The sequence below is a fragment of the Musa acuminata genome, chromosome BXJ3-4 (genome assembly GCF_036884655.1).
Source record: "Musa acuminata AAA Group cultivar baxijiao chromosome BXJ3-4, Cavendish_Baxijiao_AAA, whole genome shotgun sequence".
Lineage (NCBI taxonomy): Eukaryota > Viridiplantae > Streptophyta > Magnoliopsida > Zingiberales > Musaceae > Musa > Musa acuminata.
Genome location: NC_088352.1, coordinates 46,956,083 through 46,974,005, shown reverse-complemented (window position 1 = coordinate 46,974,005; position 17,923 = coordinate 46,956,083). Strand labels below are relative to the sequence as shown.

The following is a 17,923-nucleotide window of genomic DNA, read 5'->3' as shown; positions in this document are numbered from 1 at the left end:
TGCTAAGATGGTGTTATTAAGCAGTTCCTAATCTAAGAATCTTGAAGTTATCCAGCGTTAAATAGCACGGGTTGGGCTTCTCTCGAGCGGGTCGGATTCGTGATGCTTCGGATCCGCTAATAGGTTTGTTTTAAGACCGTCGATGTTTTTAATTTTCGACTTTTGGAGGGTATATATGTTAAAATAAATACTAAAAGAACAAATAAGGAAATCACTAACTCAATAGGGATTTATTTGCAAGTTTCCATGATTATTATGTTTGTGATCTTACATTAAACCCTATGCTGGTCATCGTTAGGGTTCACAGAGTCGTCCCGTGGTGGTGGGCCCGCCTTCGTGTGACGCCTTGAAGGATCTCCGAAGGGGTCTCCTCTCGTTCGAGTCACCTCCGCACTCGAGATCGCTGCTCCAGGTAAACGCCGCCGGATCGCTCTCCATCTGTTCGATCGAGGGGCCTCGTCTCTCGTCCTCTGCCTGGCTCCTTGATCTCCTCTCTCCTCTCTCCTCTTCCGGGCATGGCGCGAAATCTTGGATTCGTGGTGGGGTTCGCTGCTCTGATCTGCGCCGCGCTGCTGTCCATTTCGGCGGCCGCCAGCATCCGGCCGATCTCCGATGCTCATCGATCCGCAGCGCTCGAGTTGTTCGTGCCCGTCGATGGATCGTTTCCGAGGTTGGTTTGTTGGATCACGTTGTTCTCTCTCCGAACTTTTGTATCATGCTTTTCTTCAAGGCTAATTCGTTCCGGGAATGGTTGGAACTTCAACTCTTGGACATGGATCCGACGTTGGCTTCTCTTTCGATCATTAAAGTTCTAATTTTTCGTCTATGTTGCACTCTGTATTTACCAAAAAAAAAAGTTTCTCTAATTTCTGATCTTTAAGGCTCTCTGTGGATGCGGAGGGGAGAAAAGAAGTAAAGAGAAGATGATAAAATAGTAGATGAGAAGAGAATAATATAGAAGAGTAGAAAAGATAGGCCAACGAGAGGAGAAGAGAGAAGAGAAGAGGAGTGAGGAGAAGAGAAGGAAAGATCACTTTCCCTTTGTTTGGATCAAGAGGAAGAAGAGAAAAAATCATGTAAAATTCTTCCTTCCTCTCAAATCCCCCAGTTTTTGGGGGAGATAGTAAAGAGAGGTACCCATAGATCAATACTCTAATTTCCTCTCCATATTGTTGACTTTTCTCCCTTAATTTCCAACAACACGAGGGAAATATACTTTCTTTCCACTTCTCTCGTTAGGTTATTGTATTGAGTAGCTCTCTCTCTCTCTCTTTCCCACTGCCAACCTGCCTGCTGCTCGCACCGCTCTGCACAGCTGGCCTGCCCACCTGCAGCTCATGCTGCTCACCACCACTGTTCCGTCCACCTTCTGCTCGCGACTTACTATCAACTACCAATCATATCATACAGCTTCTTAGAAGTACCAAAATATGTATCTTACTCCTACAATCGATCTTGAACATTGAAATTCATTGTTGCTGAGAGCATTGTAGAATTCTTTACCTGGGAGTTTTGCCTAGAGTCATTTTGCAAGACCCAATTTTCTGCTTGTTGTTCATGCAGTCTTCACAGGTCGTTGTTCAAATATCTGTTCTTGTTCATTGTTTGATGCTTGATTACACTATGTTTTGATGTCATTGTGGAGTGAAACATCAGTCATTTCAGGACCCTGTAATCCTTGGTTGCAAAGGACCGGATGGGACTCCTAGGTAGCAGACTGGTTGCTCTCTCTGCACCACAAGCGATTTCTTTTATAGTGGTAAAATCAAGTTAAATTTCTTGAAGGTGCTCTATCATTGTTTAGGATAGGGGAAGATTGGGGTCTTGTCTCTTAGTGCAAACAATGCTTTATGCATTTTTTCTCCATATACTAGCTTATTGAGCCATAAGGTCTGGCCTTGGCAACGTCTATGTTTGAATTCATTTCTTAAATGTCCACTTATTTTCCCTTATCAACTTAATCCTTCTTTTAAATATAATTTTTGGTAAATTGCATAATTTACTTCCTGTTAAATTTTATCCAAGGACTTTCGCAGTGGAAAGTTTTGGATTTTTATGTTGAAATTTTTTTCCTAAATTTATGAGTTGTAAATAGTAGATATCTAACATGTGTTTTTGATGTGCAGCTTGGAGGAAACTTATGAAGCATTAAGAACATTTCAGATTCTTGGAGTTGGAAAAACTTCTGATATAAGTAATGCTACATGTCCAGTTGTTCTAGACAAACTTAGATCGCCTACTTCTAGTCCTAAGGAATTCTTCAATGCACTCAGACTAAATGGCATCTTGGGATGCGAGATTGGTTCTCAAACTTTTGAGGTGCCTCACTGATATTCTTGTTTGTATTGTGCTTGTCTCTGTTTTGAGTTAATTACTTCTGCAAGTATCTTATGGCTATGCTTTCTTTCTTCTAGAATGTTGCATCACATCTTCAAGCTCTGATAAAAGATGCAGATTCATTGATGGACTTATATTACTCTGTCATTAGCTTGCTGCATATCAAGGTATGTTGTCATTGGAACATAAGATGCCTTTTCTCCTTTTTTTGATACATCTTGCATTCAGTAATTGCTTCACTTAACTCTATTTAATTAGTATTTTTGTGACTTCCCCTGGTATCTGTTATTTAGTCCTTCATCTTGGATTATCGTAATATTTTGAATTCTATAAAATCATGGGCTCAAAGTTAATACATTCACTATGCAGGGGCAAGGTGTTAGTGCTGTTTTATCTGATGCTGAAGGTGTTTTCCATTCCATAAAGGTGATTTGCTTAGCTTTCTAACTTATTTTTTTCAGCATATTCTGTGTTCCTCTTCTTTTCTCTGTTTTGTTCTCTTATGATGTTTTGCTAACTGATAATAACTGGAATGTTCATCTTGGTAGGCACTTAGCCAAAGTGATGGAAGGTGGCGGTATGATTCCAATAATGCTGAATCTAGTACCTATGCTGCTGGTATTGGTCTTTTTGTTTTTACAACTTGATCTTTTCTTCGTTTTTTTATGGAAGTTGCATCATGTAGATTTGTGTTGTGTTTATAATTCATTTTTATTACTGTTATAGGAATAGCACTAGAGGCACTTGCTGCTGTTGTTTCCTTAGCAGATGCAGAGGTGGATCAATCCAAGGTGAGACCATACTGTACAAACTGGTCCTTTTTCATATATATATATATATATATATATATATATATATATATATATATATATCATGCCTGTAAGGTCATCAGCGCTCTTTATAAGTAATTCTACACTACATTACTGTTTTTTCTTTTATGCCTTTGGAAATCGTGTTTTAAACCAAGAGCATCCTTACTCTGTTGATTATGGAACTGATGAATCTTCACTGGAGATGCTAGGGTTGTTTATATGAGTGAAGATCTGAAACATAGGTTTGACCATTAATCTTCACTGGAGATCCTAGGGTTGTGTATGGAATGAGGTTCACGATGATAAGAAGTGGACATAGTACTGTTGAGCCTTTTTTTAAACTTGTTATGTCAAAGCTTTTAACTGAGGTAAGGGTTTGCATAGGAAGAAGGATCTACATTGTACAAGAGCCAAATAAGCTTTTGACTTTTGATCATATAGTTAGTATCAAATGCTAACCATAGTTACTTATACTTTGCATGTCCACCTGAAGAGTTCTGTGTCTCCTCGAACTCATATCCACATACATAAAAGAGGTTATTTCTTAAGTCCTATTCTCTCTACATGAAAAGCAAGGTTTGTGCCTTTCTTTTTACTATGTGACCCATATGAAGGCAAAAACCCAGTGTATAGGGAATATTGGTATGCATAGAGAAGTATATTTTTCTGAGGTTATTATCCAAAATACATCGTACCTTCTCATTGTACTGGAAGTTCATTGGTTGAGAATTGTATCATGGTTAGGACAGTTTGTTTGTGTTCTTGGTGATGAATAACTTTATCTTGTTGACTTTCTAGGATGTCTCCTGTAAGAGCATCTTGTGACATATCCATTGTCATAGTTCCATCTTGTCAATATATTTGGTATCATATTTTGTTCTCATGTTAAACATGTAGTGCTAGCATGTGTTACATCCACAATAAAAGAATGTAGATAACAGCTACAGGCATGCTTTATGCCTAAGTTCATTATAAAAGTTGTCTAAGTAGTTGCTCCATTCTCTTTTGAATCAAGAAAATGATAGGGAATTCTTGTTTATATATTGGAATGGTGCATGTGGCAGTAAACATATTTTGTCATCTGCAGCCTGTATGACATTACATACTGGCATTTTGATCAGGTGTTCTTCTTTAGGCAAAAATGGTGATATACTAATGTTAGACTGTACAGCATGATGTATTGACATTTTTGATCCATCTACTTCCTCACTTTGGTGATTTTGATTTCAAATCAAGTCCCTTTTCTCTGTTTACAAGTAAATATGCTTTGATTGGTCATTCATGTTACTTAACTTCATACCACCATAACCTGAATCTACAAAATGTTTATGCTTATTCTACCTTTTTCCCACTTGTGGCACCCATACATGGCTTTCAGTTTATTCTGATGCAAGACTCATGACATTTTTCACTTGTTTGCTGATGGTCATGCTATTAGAAATGGCAAATATTGACTCTGCTAAAAATGGCTCACTGAGATTATTTAGAGTTAGGGCTTCCTACTTAATTGTGCATATAAAACATCTGTAATCTTGTTCTTATCATCAAATGCTAATGGCCTGGTGCTAACTTTGTCAGGGACATGATTTTGTAGTTGGGTTGGGCATCTTTGCACCAAAATTATATGATTTCTTATGCATTTTAAGTAAGCACAGCTAGGTTTATCCCTTTGTATGTCATATTTTAATTATGGGTATGGTTTCTGATTTAAGGTTTATCAGATGTTCTTTTGTTCTGATCAAAGTCCTTGGTGTGTATCATTCATAGTCATTATAGCTTCATGGCTTTTATCTGTGGCCTGGCTACACATTTAGTATGTTTTTCTGCTTTTTTTCTCTCATTTAAGGAACTGAAAACTGTTGTAAATGTTATTTTGTTTTCTTACCTTTTACCAGTATCTTGGTGCTTCCACCTCTCCGAAAGCCTAGCTCATTTTACTTTGCTGTTAGAAAATACCCCTCCGTTAGAAAATTATATTAAAAAATTGTAAACTTTTGTGGAAATTTTAACCAACAAAAGCCTTCCACAGTGTTAGTATAGTGAGTGGCTCTTTACAATCTTCTCCAAGACCCTTTGTTGTGAGTTCCAAAAATGTTTGTGTTTTAGAATGAATAGTCCATTTCAGCACCATCTTCATTCTTTCTTTTAGTTTGGACATCTGCCAATTAGTGTGCACCTCAATAAGCTAATTTGAGTGTTGCCTGATCTTCAGAGCAGAGAATATGCTGTTCCTGACTCTTCTAGTTATTTTCTTGTCTTGTTTATGTTTCTGTTGACAACTGTTAATGTCAACAATATGGCTAGTATTCCAAATAATTAATCGTCATTCAATAGGTCATCACATTTTTACTCCATTTTTATTATTTTCAAGCAGTAAATAAAACTCTATTATATGTTCTTGGCAGATTGGAATTGTAAAACATGATATCGAGAAGCTATTTGATAGTATCAAGAGCTATGGTATGTGCACTAGCTTCTTGTCTCTCTGCATCTAACTTATAGTTTCTTATATACAACTGAATTTGTCAGAGTAATGTCTAAAGAACATATCTTCTGTGATCTGGTGCTATCTGGGACACATTCCAACCATGCATTTATAGTATGCCAGGGGCAATAATTATGAGTATAAATTAGAGTGAAAAGCTCAATAAATAGTTTGATGTAGGGATTCCACTTATTGTGAACTTTTCAGTTTGGTGAGCGCATTGCGTGTGCATACATGACAAGCATCTTTAATTAAAATCCTTTTGTATGGTTGAGGTCCGTACTCTTTTTTAACATGTCTCAATATTTTATTTGATGACACTTGTAATCATGGTTTCAAATGCCGGTCTGTATGGTGCATACTAGCTACCGACTGGTGCTTACCAGTTCGATCACAAATTGATATTGGATCATATTCATTTTTTTCCTTCGGTGATACAAGCAGATACAGGTTGGTATATTGTGAGGCAAGGTTTGCAATTTCGTACGTTTCCGGAGTATCGAGCTCAACTCGGTATGGTACGGTACGAGTATATATATATATAATAAAGTTAAAAAATAAAAAAGGGGTGACGTCGTCTCGTTTCTTCTTCCCGCGAAGCCTCGGTGATGTCACCGAGGCTTCTTCTCCCCTCACGGAGGAGGAGAAGTCGCTGATGACACCGAGACCTCGTCGCCTCGGATGAGGAGGTGGCGACATCGTATCTACGGTGTCCAACGAGGGAGGGTGGCGATGGATTGAGATCGTCAAGGGAGAGCAGTGCCGAATCTCTAGGTTCTCCCTTTTCTTCTCTCTCTTCTTCCTTCCTCGGCTAATACCGCCTCGTAGTGGGCGGCGACGGTCAAAATCGATCGTTGTCGACCGATTTCGCGTGGTAATGGGACGGAAATAGCCCCAATCGATGGTATTGCCCGGAAGCGGGCGGTCCATGTATCGGTCTGCCGGCAGACTGGTACGTACCGATCGGTACGGGCGGGATCATTCAAAATTAAAAACCCAGCTGTGAGGTATACACAAATATTGTACTGGTCCAATGAATCATCAAAATTGGTATTGATCTGATATTTAAAATCTTACTTGTGATAGTAAATGGTTTTTGATTGCTTGAGATTCTTTCTATGGTACAGGATCTCTATTCCCCTGATTCTTTCACTTCCAGCTACTGTATTTTCAGAGGTATTACAATGTAGGGACATATGTCATAAAACTTGAAAAAAAAGTCTCAAAGCTTTCATTGTTATTAAACACAATTGACAATCTGGGTTGAACATAAAGTACGAGAACTATAAAATGACAGTGCCTGAAACAGTTGAAAAAATATCTCAAATATAATCAAAACACAACTAATTCAACTCACTATAAAGCTTTATATTCATATTGATTAGCATTAAGATGTTTTAACCTTTTTGATTTGCATATGAGCATTGATGAACATGTCTCATTGTGGAAATATAGAAAATGGTAAAAGCAAAAGAGAGCAAGGAGTTTGTAATCAGGAACAATAGATTCCCTGACACTCAAGAAGGGTTGTTGTGCCATGCGGCAATGACTCATCCAGAAGGAAGCATGCTTGGTAATCTTTATTGTTGATTTATGGTTTGCGTCCATGGAATCTTAAGATATCATTCTTTGCATAATCCTGTAGGCATATTGGTCTTGAAAGCTCTATGGATTAGGATCACACATGCCTTCTGTGCTGCTCATGCCTCCTCCATGTTGATAGTTTACGGATACCCAATAAACTGCCCTGCTTAGCCCTTGCCCTTTCCCATATGAAAGACACATAATCTAGAGGGCAAGCTATGATACCACCTTCCTGGTTAAATAAACCTTGCTAAAGGCTGCATATATGTGATCATTCTTCAGTGTCAATTAGAAGCCATTTCTGGTGATACACGTAATCCTTCACTACTGTTTTTTGAAAATTTTTCAATAAGGCTAGGCATTGTGTTAGATCAATCATTATATTATCTTTGTATACTTTGATAAATTATTTGACAAGAACTAGCTTTTTTATTTAATAATTTGAGCAGAGAACAAGTGTTTCCTATGTACTATCTTTTCTGATTTGCATTCATGTTGATGCTGGACATGCATTGGGAGATCCCTCTTGTCTATTTTTAATCTTTACCTTAGTATTAAGTACGTGAGCTGGATCACTAGATTTCTTTTATGGTTTCAGTAGTATATGTCTGGGATAATAATCTACTGAATTGGACTTGCTGCAGATGATGGAACCTTATACTTTGATGAGAAGCATGTTGATGGTAGTGAATATAAGGGTCCTCTCACAACTACAGCCTCAGTCGTCCGCGGTGTTACAGCTTTTGCTGCAGTTGCTGGAAAGTTGAATGTGGGTTAGCAGATATTGCAGAACATGTAACTCTTATTTGTGCTAATTATATTGCCTTTTTCGTTAATCTTGGAACCTTAATTTGCAGATTCCTGGTGATAAAATGTTGGGCTTGGCAAAATTTTTTCTCAGCATTGGAGTTCCTGGGAGCACCAAAGATTCGTTCAATCAGATAGATGCATTATCATGCCTTGAAAGCAACAGGCAGGTTCATTGTTCTAGTGACATCCTTGTCAACCAATGGTTTAACTATTTATAGGAGACATGTGAAGAAGGAACCTGCTTTACGGTTTAATTTGCAGCAATTTTGTTTCTGGTTTTATTGTTGTTACCAAGATATTTTTATCCAGTACCCTTTAGTGCTTCATTCTTTTGATTATGATATCTACATTATGCTTGCTGGTTTTGTCAAAAGTTAGGTTTTTAGATCATATAAGTTGTATGCAATTAAGGAACTTAAATTTCTGTATCTAGGAAGTACCACTACTAATATCACCACTTATGATAAGGAGAAAGTTGATAGTCAGCTCTCAGAATTTATTTTGCCTGTAACTGCACATAGTTTATGAATTATATTATTACCATCTTGCTAAAAGATATGAAGTTTTGACTATTCAAATGGTATGGCTAACTGACCTGTCAAGGGAGCCTTATCTGGAATAATTGTGACAGACTAAAACATCAGCAACAATGTTATTACCAAATACCTGTTGATATAAATTGGAAGCTAGACATAGATCAGTGACATTGCGTAGGATTTCTATGGGAAGTAGTTTAACCAAGACTATGGTGCAGTTTTCGCTACCTGAGCTTGCTCATGTTGCTTCACACAATATAACTCCATTGTATCATTACCACAGCTTTTTCCTAGAGAATTATACTTATTTTCTCATCAAATGATTGCATATTAGAAAGGGGTTTCGTAACCTTTCGCACCATTAGATGAATAGAAGCACATTAGCTAGAAAATGATCTTACAGTAGCTAGAAAGTAATCTTATGGTAATAGACATACAAGAAAGCAGGTCATAATCAGCAGAAATATGTTGCAAAGAAGCACTACCATCATGTTCATTTGCAGGACAGTGCTAATAAATGAGCCAGCTTAAAAGCAAAACTGATAAAGATTACCCATTTTGGACATAAATGGAAGTCAAGTAAATAACCTCCAACTTCTAGTAAAATAACTGTTGAAGGATAAACCACAGGTCTAAAGCAACTAGAAAGCAACAGTGGCAAGCCATTAGAATGCACTGTTAACCAAAGAAAGTTGCCGATCACATTGAAAACCTCCTCCAAGTGACCCACTCGAACTCCATAAGCACCTCGAAAGCTGTGGTGAGACTGAGTTTCCTGGGCAACTAAATCAAGGTTGAACACAAAATGTTCAGATAAGCAACTTGTAATACCTCCGAAAATAGTTTTCATAAACAGTTCTAAAGACCTCTAGACAAACTACCTTTAAGTCAATTACTGAAATTATGTATCTGATTTTTGGATAAACAATTGAAGTGGAATCTACAAATATGCATGGAATGGCACAATTTACTGTAAAATGCATTTTTTGTCTGTTAGCACCATGACACTATCTACTTAGCCTTTCCTTTTGTTTGGTTACTACCACAAGATGAAAGGGTTTTTTAGGTTGACAACATGTATCTTCCCCACCATGGAGCTTTGTTTCTTAGTTAACTAATTAGTGATATTGTTCTTGTTCTTTTGGCAAGTAAAATATAATAAGGCTGCAAAAATTGGTTTGTATAACATTTAATATTTGTTACATATGGTAGATGTAATCTACTTAGCTACTTCTTGTAAAACAAATATTATTATGCTTACCTTTTTTTATATGTGAATATAAATGCAAGAAGTTCCATCTAATTATTTGTGTACCTCAAGTACTTACAAGTGGGATTCTTTCTATGGTACAGGATCTCTATTCCCCTGATTCTTTCACTTCCAGCTACTGTACTTTCTTTAACCTCAAAGGACCAGCTTAAGGTGATTAACTCTGTTGCAGCATATTATTCTGTGATTTCTTTGTTTCTTTTTAAATTTTGATGTTCCAATACTTCAAATTACAGTTCATTACTTTCTTCGGCTTAAGTTAAACTCTAAGGAAAATAAATTGGTAGATTTTGTGAAGCACGTGATTTACACTGCTCATGTTAGAGCTTTTTCGTTTTTGTGGTGTTTTGAGCAACACCAAACTTGAAGGTATCGACATGTTATATATGCTCAAACTGTTCATTTTCCATCGTGTTTGCATTTAGCTAGGCTGTGTATTTTGTATGTCATGCCTGAAGCATCTCCACAAATACTTCGTGCATGTATCATAATATATTGAAGTATTGAACAACCATTGCCATTGGAAGTTGTCAAATAATTAATTTCTGTTGTCTGTTGTGGTTTTGCAGAGTCTTGGGCTTGAATCTCTTGCTTGTCAAGAAAATAATTATTATGACAACTGCATTATCGTATATGCTAATTTATTAAGTTACAATGGCTCAGAAAAACAAATTTGCTAGATTGTTCATACTTTTAACTTTTAAGTGAATCATTATTCTTGTGCTTATCTCAGGTTGAGGTGACTACAGTGTTTGGTTCAGCTGCACCTCCATTAACAGTGATTTTGGTGCAAGCTTCCAGCTATGATAAGGACACTCCTGTCCTTGAGAACCAGGTCATGCAGTTTTCTTTAGTTTGTTGTACTATATGGAGCCATATATATACAATTGGTAGTGGCCTTATGAACTATAATGTTTCTTTCTTACTTTGCCATCTAAATGCATAGTGTATTTTTTCTTTTAAAATTACAGGAGCTACAGTTTGACACAGAAAACAACATCCATTACTTGGATATCCTACCCCTGAAAATTGATGTTGGAAAGTATACATTAGAATTTGAGGTACTTCGGAATTTCATTTGTCTAGATCTATAGCTTTGTTTCATTATCTACCAACAGGATGTTCTAATTGGGCTGGTTGCAGATCTCACTTCATGACCCTGAGAACTTGAATATCTATGCTACTGGTGGACGCGCCAACGCATTGGCTTTTCTAACAGGAACCATTAAAGTGGACAAGGCTCAAATTGGGGTTTTTGATAGTGATGCAGAGAGTGCAGCGACAATGCAAAAGTAACTCAATTTCAGAAAAATAAATGTTCTAGTATCCTATATATTTTGAGTCATATTGTGAAACATGTCCTCGTACTTTCTTTCCTAGATATTTTGACTTGTGAAAACAAATAGAAAATGGGTTAGTTGTTGTGTGAGATGGGTAAAAAAGAACGAAATATGAACAAAAATTAAGTATAATATTATATTTCGGCAATGATTAAGCTATTGGGAAACTTCCTGCAACTGACATGAAGTATCTCCATTTAAAGTGTTTCTAGTGGCTTTGAGATTATATATCAATCTAGACGTCTTTGTTGTATAAGGGGTCTTTGTAGTTCTTTTTGATTAAGTGTGTTGTTATTTGTCCATTGGCCTTTTTATCTACGCTAAATTGGAAGATTTCACATCGAACATTAGTCAAGGATGATATCTTATTTGAAAACCCCCTCGTCACTAATATGGCATTGACCAAGAGGGTCAAAGTAAATGATAGGTAATCTTGAAGTACTCCGATCGTGAGATTATATGTCAACTAGTAGTGTTTGTTATATCAGGGGTCCTGTGTAATTTTTCTATCAAGGGCATTGTTACTTCTCTGTTTTGTTCTTCATCAGTGCTAACTGGAAGTTCACAATGAAGTTAGTCTAGTTCAGGATGATATCTTATTTGAGGCATCACTCGTCACTAATATGGCACTGATCAAGAGGGTGAAAGGAAGTGATTGTTAATCTCCCAGTACTAACCAAGTTAGCAGATACAAAGGGTGTCTGGTTTCTTTTCATTTTTCACTAATTTATTTTGAATTTTTATATATTCACTTGATATTTTATGTTGTACAAATAATTTAACAATCTTGCAATACATTATCTTCACATTGAAGTTTAAAAAAAGATAGTTCAATTCCATTTTGCATAGCAGAGTATCATGGTTTCGCTAGACTTCCCGTTTGAAAAATTAAAAGTATAGAGATGTCAAGAATCTTTTCTAGTATTCAAATTCCAAAGGTGTTTGCCAAGCCTGACCATTCCAAATCTGCTGCCGGATCTTTTTCTTTTCAGAACAAGTTTTTATGGAGAACTGACAAGAAGTCTAACTCGTGTTTTATTGTGATTACCAATCAAATTTATCTTAGACTTTTTTTAAATAGAAAAATTACCTCTACCTATGACTACACCTGGCATTGTTCAACTGCTTTTCATATTTTGGCTTAAGCTGATAACTCAAACTAAAGCACTACTTTTATTCTTTCTAACTAAGAGCCTTGTTAAATATCAGTATAGCTTAAAAATCTAGATTGTAAAAAAGATTTAGGTAAATGGCCCTGAAGACATCATATTTGAAGGTGTTGACTAGCTTGGCTGGTAAAGATCTTCATTATCGTAAGGTCCTGGATTTGAATCCTGCCTTCATCACTTATCCTTTGAAAAAAAGAAAAGACATAATATTTCCTTACCGATAATGTATTTTAATCAACATTGTCAAATAGGCTATGTCATTATTTCTGATAATCTGAACAATTCCCATTCTGAAATTTACTTCTTAGTTCAGGGTAGGTGATTTATATTATAAGTTTAATCCCAAATATGCATTTTCTGAATTGATATGATTTGCTTATTGTCTCTTTCTTTTATTTATTTCAACCATGAGACACTTCACATATTTTTGTTATAGAATATTGCACATGTGCCTACTATCATTTTTCTGTTTCTCATGCAGGTTAGATCTATCCCAAGACAACAGGATTTCACTAGCAGCAAATCATCTTCAAAGGATGCGTTTAACTTTTCAACTCGTGACTCCTCTTGGACACAATTTTAAGCCACATCAAGTTTGCAGCTGACCTTCATGATAATAAGCCATACATACACATATCTATGTGCATCTATATGTATGTTTTTATCTGATAGAGAACAATTGTTAACAGGTGTTCCTAAAACTGAGGCATGAAAGCAAAGTTGAGCACATCTTTGCATTGGAGAGCTCTGCCAGGCAGTTCAAGATAATACTAGTGAGTTTGTCTCTAGTTGACTCTTTCTCCTGAATCTTCAGTTTCTTGTGTATATTGAACATCAGTTACTTTGTCAGTCTACAATGTTTAATGTAAAATATGGCATACTTGGATGAATTCAGGTTACCATAGTGTCACGGACTTAGCTTGTTTGGTGCATCTTTCCGAATGAACCTACTTGATTGGTCGGTGTATTTTTATGAGAGCATGTTAGAGGGAAGAATACTAGGTATAAATTGATGAAACATATTTAAAAAAAAGAGAAATCACGTCTTTTGATTGGAACAAGCATTTGTATTTGGTAATTTATAGGTACATGGTATGTATCATTCAGCATGAGTATAATCAATATCATAAAGTCCACTTCGAAGTGGTAAGATTTATCAATTTTGTTATATCTGCTTTATTAATGTTTTTGGTTCGACTTATTTGTGTCCAGCAGGAGTTGTCTATTGTTTGTATAAATTTAAATATACGTGTTTCTTTTAGATATGTGGTCTTGTTTGTTCATAGTTCATTTTTAATCAAAGTATTTGGTCTGTGTTAAATAGCATGTACATCTCAGTTTAGTCTGAATATGACCCCGAAATGGATTAATTATGGTTCTGAAGATCAAATTTTGATTAAATTTTGCTATGACCAGATATGAGAGATAACATCAGGATCCATTTCTCTTACCTATATGATAGTCATGATTACACCCTTGCCCATAATAACAGCTGTCGTACTTTTGACTCTCATATCTAGTTTTGGATGGTAGGACTGAAATCAGTTGTGTTAAAGCATATAGGAGGAAAGAAAATTAAACTCATCAAGAAACTACATGACAGAAAGATGTGGAAAACAATGAATAACATCCTGTTGATCTTGCTAATTACATGGACATGAATTGTGGTTGAGAATTTACAGATTTATGTTAACTGTTGCCTCTGTAGAGCAAAATACTTGGATCTGTATATACCTTTACAAAATCAGTTGCCAAAAATAAAAAAAAAACCTCTGATCATAGTTAAAGTATGGCTATGATGCTGGAATAATTTTATTGATGTATGCTCGACTATTTATTAAGACTTGTGGTTTACTCATCCCTGCAGGATTTTCTTGGGCTGGTGGAAAAATTTTATTACCTCTCAGGAAGATATGAAATTGAGCTTGCCATTGGTGATGCTGCAATGGTATTATGTTTCGCTTCTGTTGAGTCAACTCTTTTATTGATGTAGCTTATATTAATTTTTTTTGCTTGTGCAGGAGAATTCATTCCTCCGTGTCCTTGGTTACATTGATTTAGACTTACCAGAACCACCAGAGAAAGCATCACGTCCTCCACCACAACCTGTTGACCCATACTCAAGATTTGGGCCGAAGCCAGAGATATCACACATCTTCCGATCTCCAGAGAAGAGACCACCAAAGGAACTCTCTTTTGGTTTTTTGTCTTTAACCATTGTACCACTTGTAGGATTCCTGATAGGGGTGAGTTTCAGTTTTCGTTTCCTTTGATGTGTATTTCATGAGCTCTAATCCGAACTAGATGGTTTAATGATTTTTGGTTTTTTATTTATGTTATGAATTCTCATTCCTATTTTAATTTGCAGTCACCCTTTTGTTGTTCTTGTTTGTGTGCAGCTGCTACGTCTGGGAGTCAACTTTAAAGGCTTTCCTTCCTCATCAGTGCCTGCACTCTTCTCCATACTCTTCCATGCTGGCATTGCGGCTGTTCTGGTGCTCTATGGGCTCTTTTGGCTGAAGGTGCTTTATCGCATTCCCTTTTGAGCTTGTTTGCTCCGCACTCCTCAAACCTCTCTGACTGTCATTTCTCTTTCTGTTACAGTTGGATCTCTTCACGACCTTAAAGGCGCTTGGCCTTCTTGGAGTTTTTCTGATCTTTGTGGGCCACAGAACTCTTTCTCATCTTGCTTCGACATCGGCCAAGCTGAAGACTAATTGAGAGGACAATACAAATGCCCGAATAGACATCATTCTGTGTTGTCATGCATGGTGGACTTGCCAAGTTACTTGGCATTACGACAAGAACAACCATGTTTTAGGAACTCTAGAAATATGGAAGTAGACTTGTTCAGTTTTTGACATAGCAAACAGTTATCTGGCGGGGAAAAGATTTTGCAAGAGGTTACAGTTAATTTTGTTTCACAGTTAGCGCACGCTTGAATGTGGAATTTCCGCCCCTTTTGGACTGGATTGATTTAGTGTTATATTGCTAACGATGGTTGTGTTGATAGGTGCTTGCAGATTGCCACCTTGAACTTGGTAGAGTGGCTGCCTGATTGCATAGATATCAGGATTTTTCAGAGGGTCAGGTGTTTCAACAGTTAAGTGTTCCATTACCATTGGAGAATCCTAAGAACTCAATATAACTCTTGTTATCATCATTCCCAAGAATCAATCATTTTAGTTATCTGATCATATTTCTGGACGCTGACGAGAGTGTATCAAAATCACTGCTTCGATGTCAAGATGCATGGTTTCGGTGTTGAAACAATGCATTCGTTAGGTACTCGGTGACATCCACTCTTCTTGACAGAGAGAGAGAGAGAGAGATAAGAGTCCGAGGAAACAGTTTCCACGAAACTGTCTTTAGGATTGAGAAAACCGTGTTGGTGTGACGATGACTACGGCCAAACCTTTTCTGCCAACCAAAATAAGTTCCGAAACAATGAAGAGAGGAGATCTTAGAAAAGCATAAATCATTTTTCACACCAATCCTCCCGCCCATTAACGTGGGGAAGGGTAGGAGGGAAAACTAAAGAGAAAAAAAAAAGGAAGAAAACACCAAAGGGTACAATAAATCGCCAGTGCGCTTACCGTATGCCAGTCAGCTCATTCGGAGGCCCAAAATTTTTATTTTTTGTCATCAAAACCTTCCAATTCCGCAAGCTTAGTATCACCTGCGGTGACCACACCTAATTGACCTTACGTTTAGGCTCCTGCTGCGCTTACCGTTTCCCTCATTGATACAAGACTAAATGTAATGGGATACGATCACTCTCGGTTGGCATACCGAATTAAAACTCAGCTCTCAAAGTCCACCAAAATAATTATTTTGGTGTCCAAACCTTCAAATTTTGTGTTCTTATATTCACCTCGGGTGACGGGAACCTAGCTAATACACCATGCGTGTAGAATTCCGCGCTGAGCTTTAGGGCCGCCCTGTCGAGGATAAAACGCCCCCTAAAAAATCAAATTTATGCTAAATTCGTTCAACTTTCGATTTATTATCGTTACAATATTATAATTATATATGTTGTATATTTAGAGGATACATCGATGCAAATTCTTAAGCTGCGTTTGGTATGGAACGAGACATTTTGAGACACCTTGCATAATTTTCTATGTGAATATTTTGAGACACATTAGATAATTTTTTATCTTCGATGGATTATCACAGATAAAGTTATAAATAGAATATTCGATGTAATGCTCATGTATATCTATATCTTTTAATTTTATTCATACTTAAAGATCATATAGAGGGTTTGTAGTAGATTTAACAATCTTGTTGGATTTTGTAGATGTTTCAAAGCTTGCGAATGTAAGTTATGTGCAATTATAGTGTAGAGGCAAAACTATTCAGAAATAAGTCATCCATGTAATTATTTTGAGGGTTTTCTAGTTTCGTAGAGTGGTACAAAGTGTTAGCTAGCACAACACCTAGGAGCTACCCAGGTGACACACGGTTGGATAGGCCTTTAAAGTAATGTTTAGGGCTGATTCACTGTCTTATAACGTAGTAATATCATGTAGGCACTTGTGGAGATTTTTGGTCGTAGTGAACTACTTTGGACCTTTGTCGTGCAATCATTCTGAACTTACGAAGTCTATATTTATAATTTTTATTGTCTATTAAGTGTTTATTGAAATAGTTATTTATATATCTCGAATTAAATGTTTTCTTTAACTCATCTTCTCTTTTATAAGTTCTTAGGAGATCATAAAAGGTCTCAGAGAGGTTAATCCTTTGCGGATGGTCATGCATGAACTCACGTAGAGGTAAGAGTCGTGCAACTATTCAGAGCTTACGAAGTCTATGTTTGTAATTTGTATTGTCCATTAAGTGTTTACTGAAATAGTTGATTATAAATCTTGAATTAAATGTTTTCTTTAATTCATCTTCTCTTTTATAAGTTCTAAGGAGATCACAAAAAGTTTTAGAGAAGCTAATCCTTTGCGTATGGTCATGCATGAACTCACGTAGAGATAAGAGTGAGTTCATATCATTCTATGAATCCCTCATTCTAATAGAATGAACCATCTAGATAGATTTTCCTACATCAGCCCATTGGCATATTTATGTCATTCAATTTTATTTATATTTTACACAACATGTAGATGACCTACAGTAGATTTTAGAACCCTATTTTAGTTGACTTTTATGATTATTTTAGGCTTATAAATATAAGATATATATAATCATCACAAGACAAAACTACCAAGAAATAAACCATCTAAATAGTCATTTTGGGGGTTTTCTAGCTCTACTAAGTGGTGCTAAGTGTTAATTAGCACAATACCTATGAGCTATCCAGGTGGCACATGGTTGAATAGGTTTTTACGATAATATTTAGAGTTAGTTCATTGTTTTATTTTACAGTAATGTCATGTTGACACTTGTGGGGATATTTAGATATGACAGATCACCTTGGATTCTTTATTATACGAACGTTCAGAACTTATGAAGTATATGCTTATAATTTATATTATCTATTAAGTGTTTACGGAAATGATTGCTTGTGGATCTCTAGTTAAATAGTTTCTTAAACTTATCTTCTTTTTTATAGGTCTTTAAGGG

The 17,923-nt window shown here is 36.4% G+C and overlaps 1 protein-coding gene across 1 annotated transcript; it reads left to right on the top strand.

Moving 5' to 3' along the window:
* Positions 1–298: 298 nt before the first annotated feature.
* Positions 299–15,315, top strand: LOC135636171 (dolichyl-diphosphooligosaccharide--protein glycosyltransferase subunit 2-like). The gene is made up of 19 exons (XM_065147774.1): positions 299–670; positions 2,127–2,319; positions 2,415–2,504; positions 2,707–2,763; positions 2,886–2,955; positions 3,064–3,128; positions 5,555–5,609; positions 7,863–7,987; positions 8,076–8,191; positions 9,918–9,987; positions 10,568–10,669; positions 10,806–10,895; positions 10,978–11,126; positions 12,825–12,936; positions 13,033–13,116; positions 14,211–14,291; positions 14,365–14,589; positions 14,743–14,865; positions 14,948–15,315. The coding sequence occupies exons 1-19, from the start codon at positions 516–518 to the stop codon at positions 15,062–15,064; spliced, it is 2,079 nt and encodes a 692-aa protein (XP_065003846.1). The 5' UTR covers positions 299–515; the 3' UTR covers positions 15,065–15,315.
* The last annotated feature ends 2,608 nt before the right edge of the window (positions 15,316–17,923 follow it).

What these genes read in the sequence shown, in the direction of transcription:
- LOC135636171 (XM_065147774.1), top strand. Translation starts at nt 516, where the DNA reads ATGGCGCGAAATCTTGGATTCGTGGTGGGGTTCGCTGCTCTGATCTGC. An exon ending in TTGTAGGATTCCTGATAGGG is followed by an intron (nt 14,590 to 14,742) that starts GTGAGTTTCAGT and finishes GTTTGTGTGCAG; the next exon opens with CTGCTACGTCTGGGAGTCAA. An exon ending in ATGGGCTCTTTTGGCTGAAG is followed by an intron (nt 14,866 to 14,947) that starts GTGCTTTATCGC and finishes TTTCTGTTACAG; the next exon opens with TTGGATCTCTTCACGACCTT.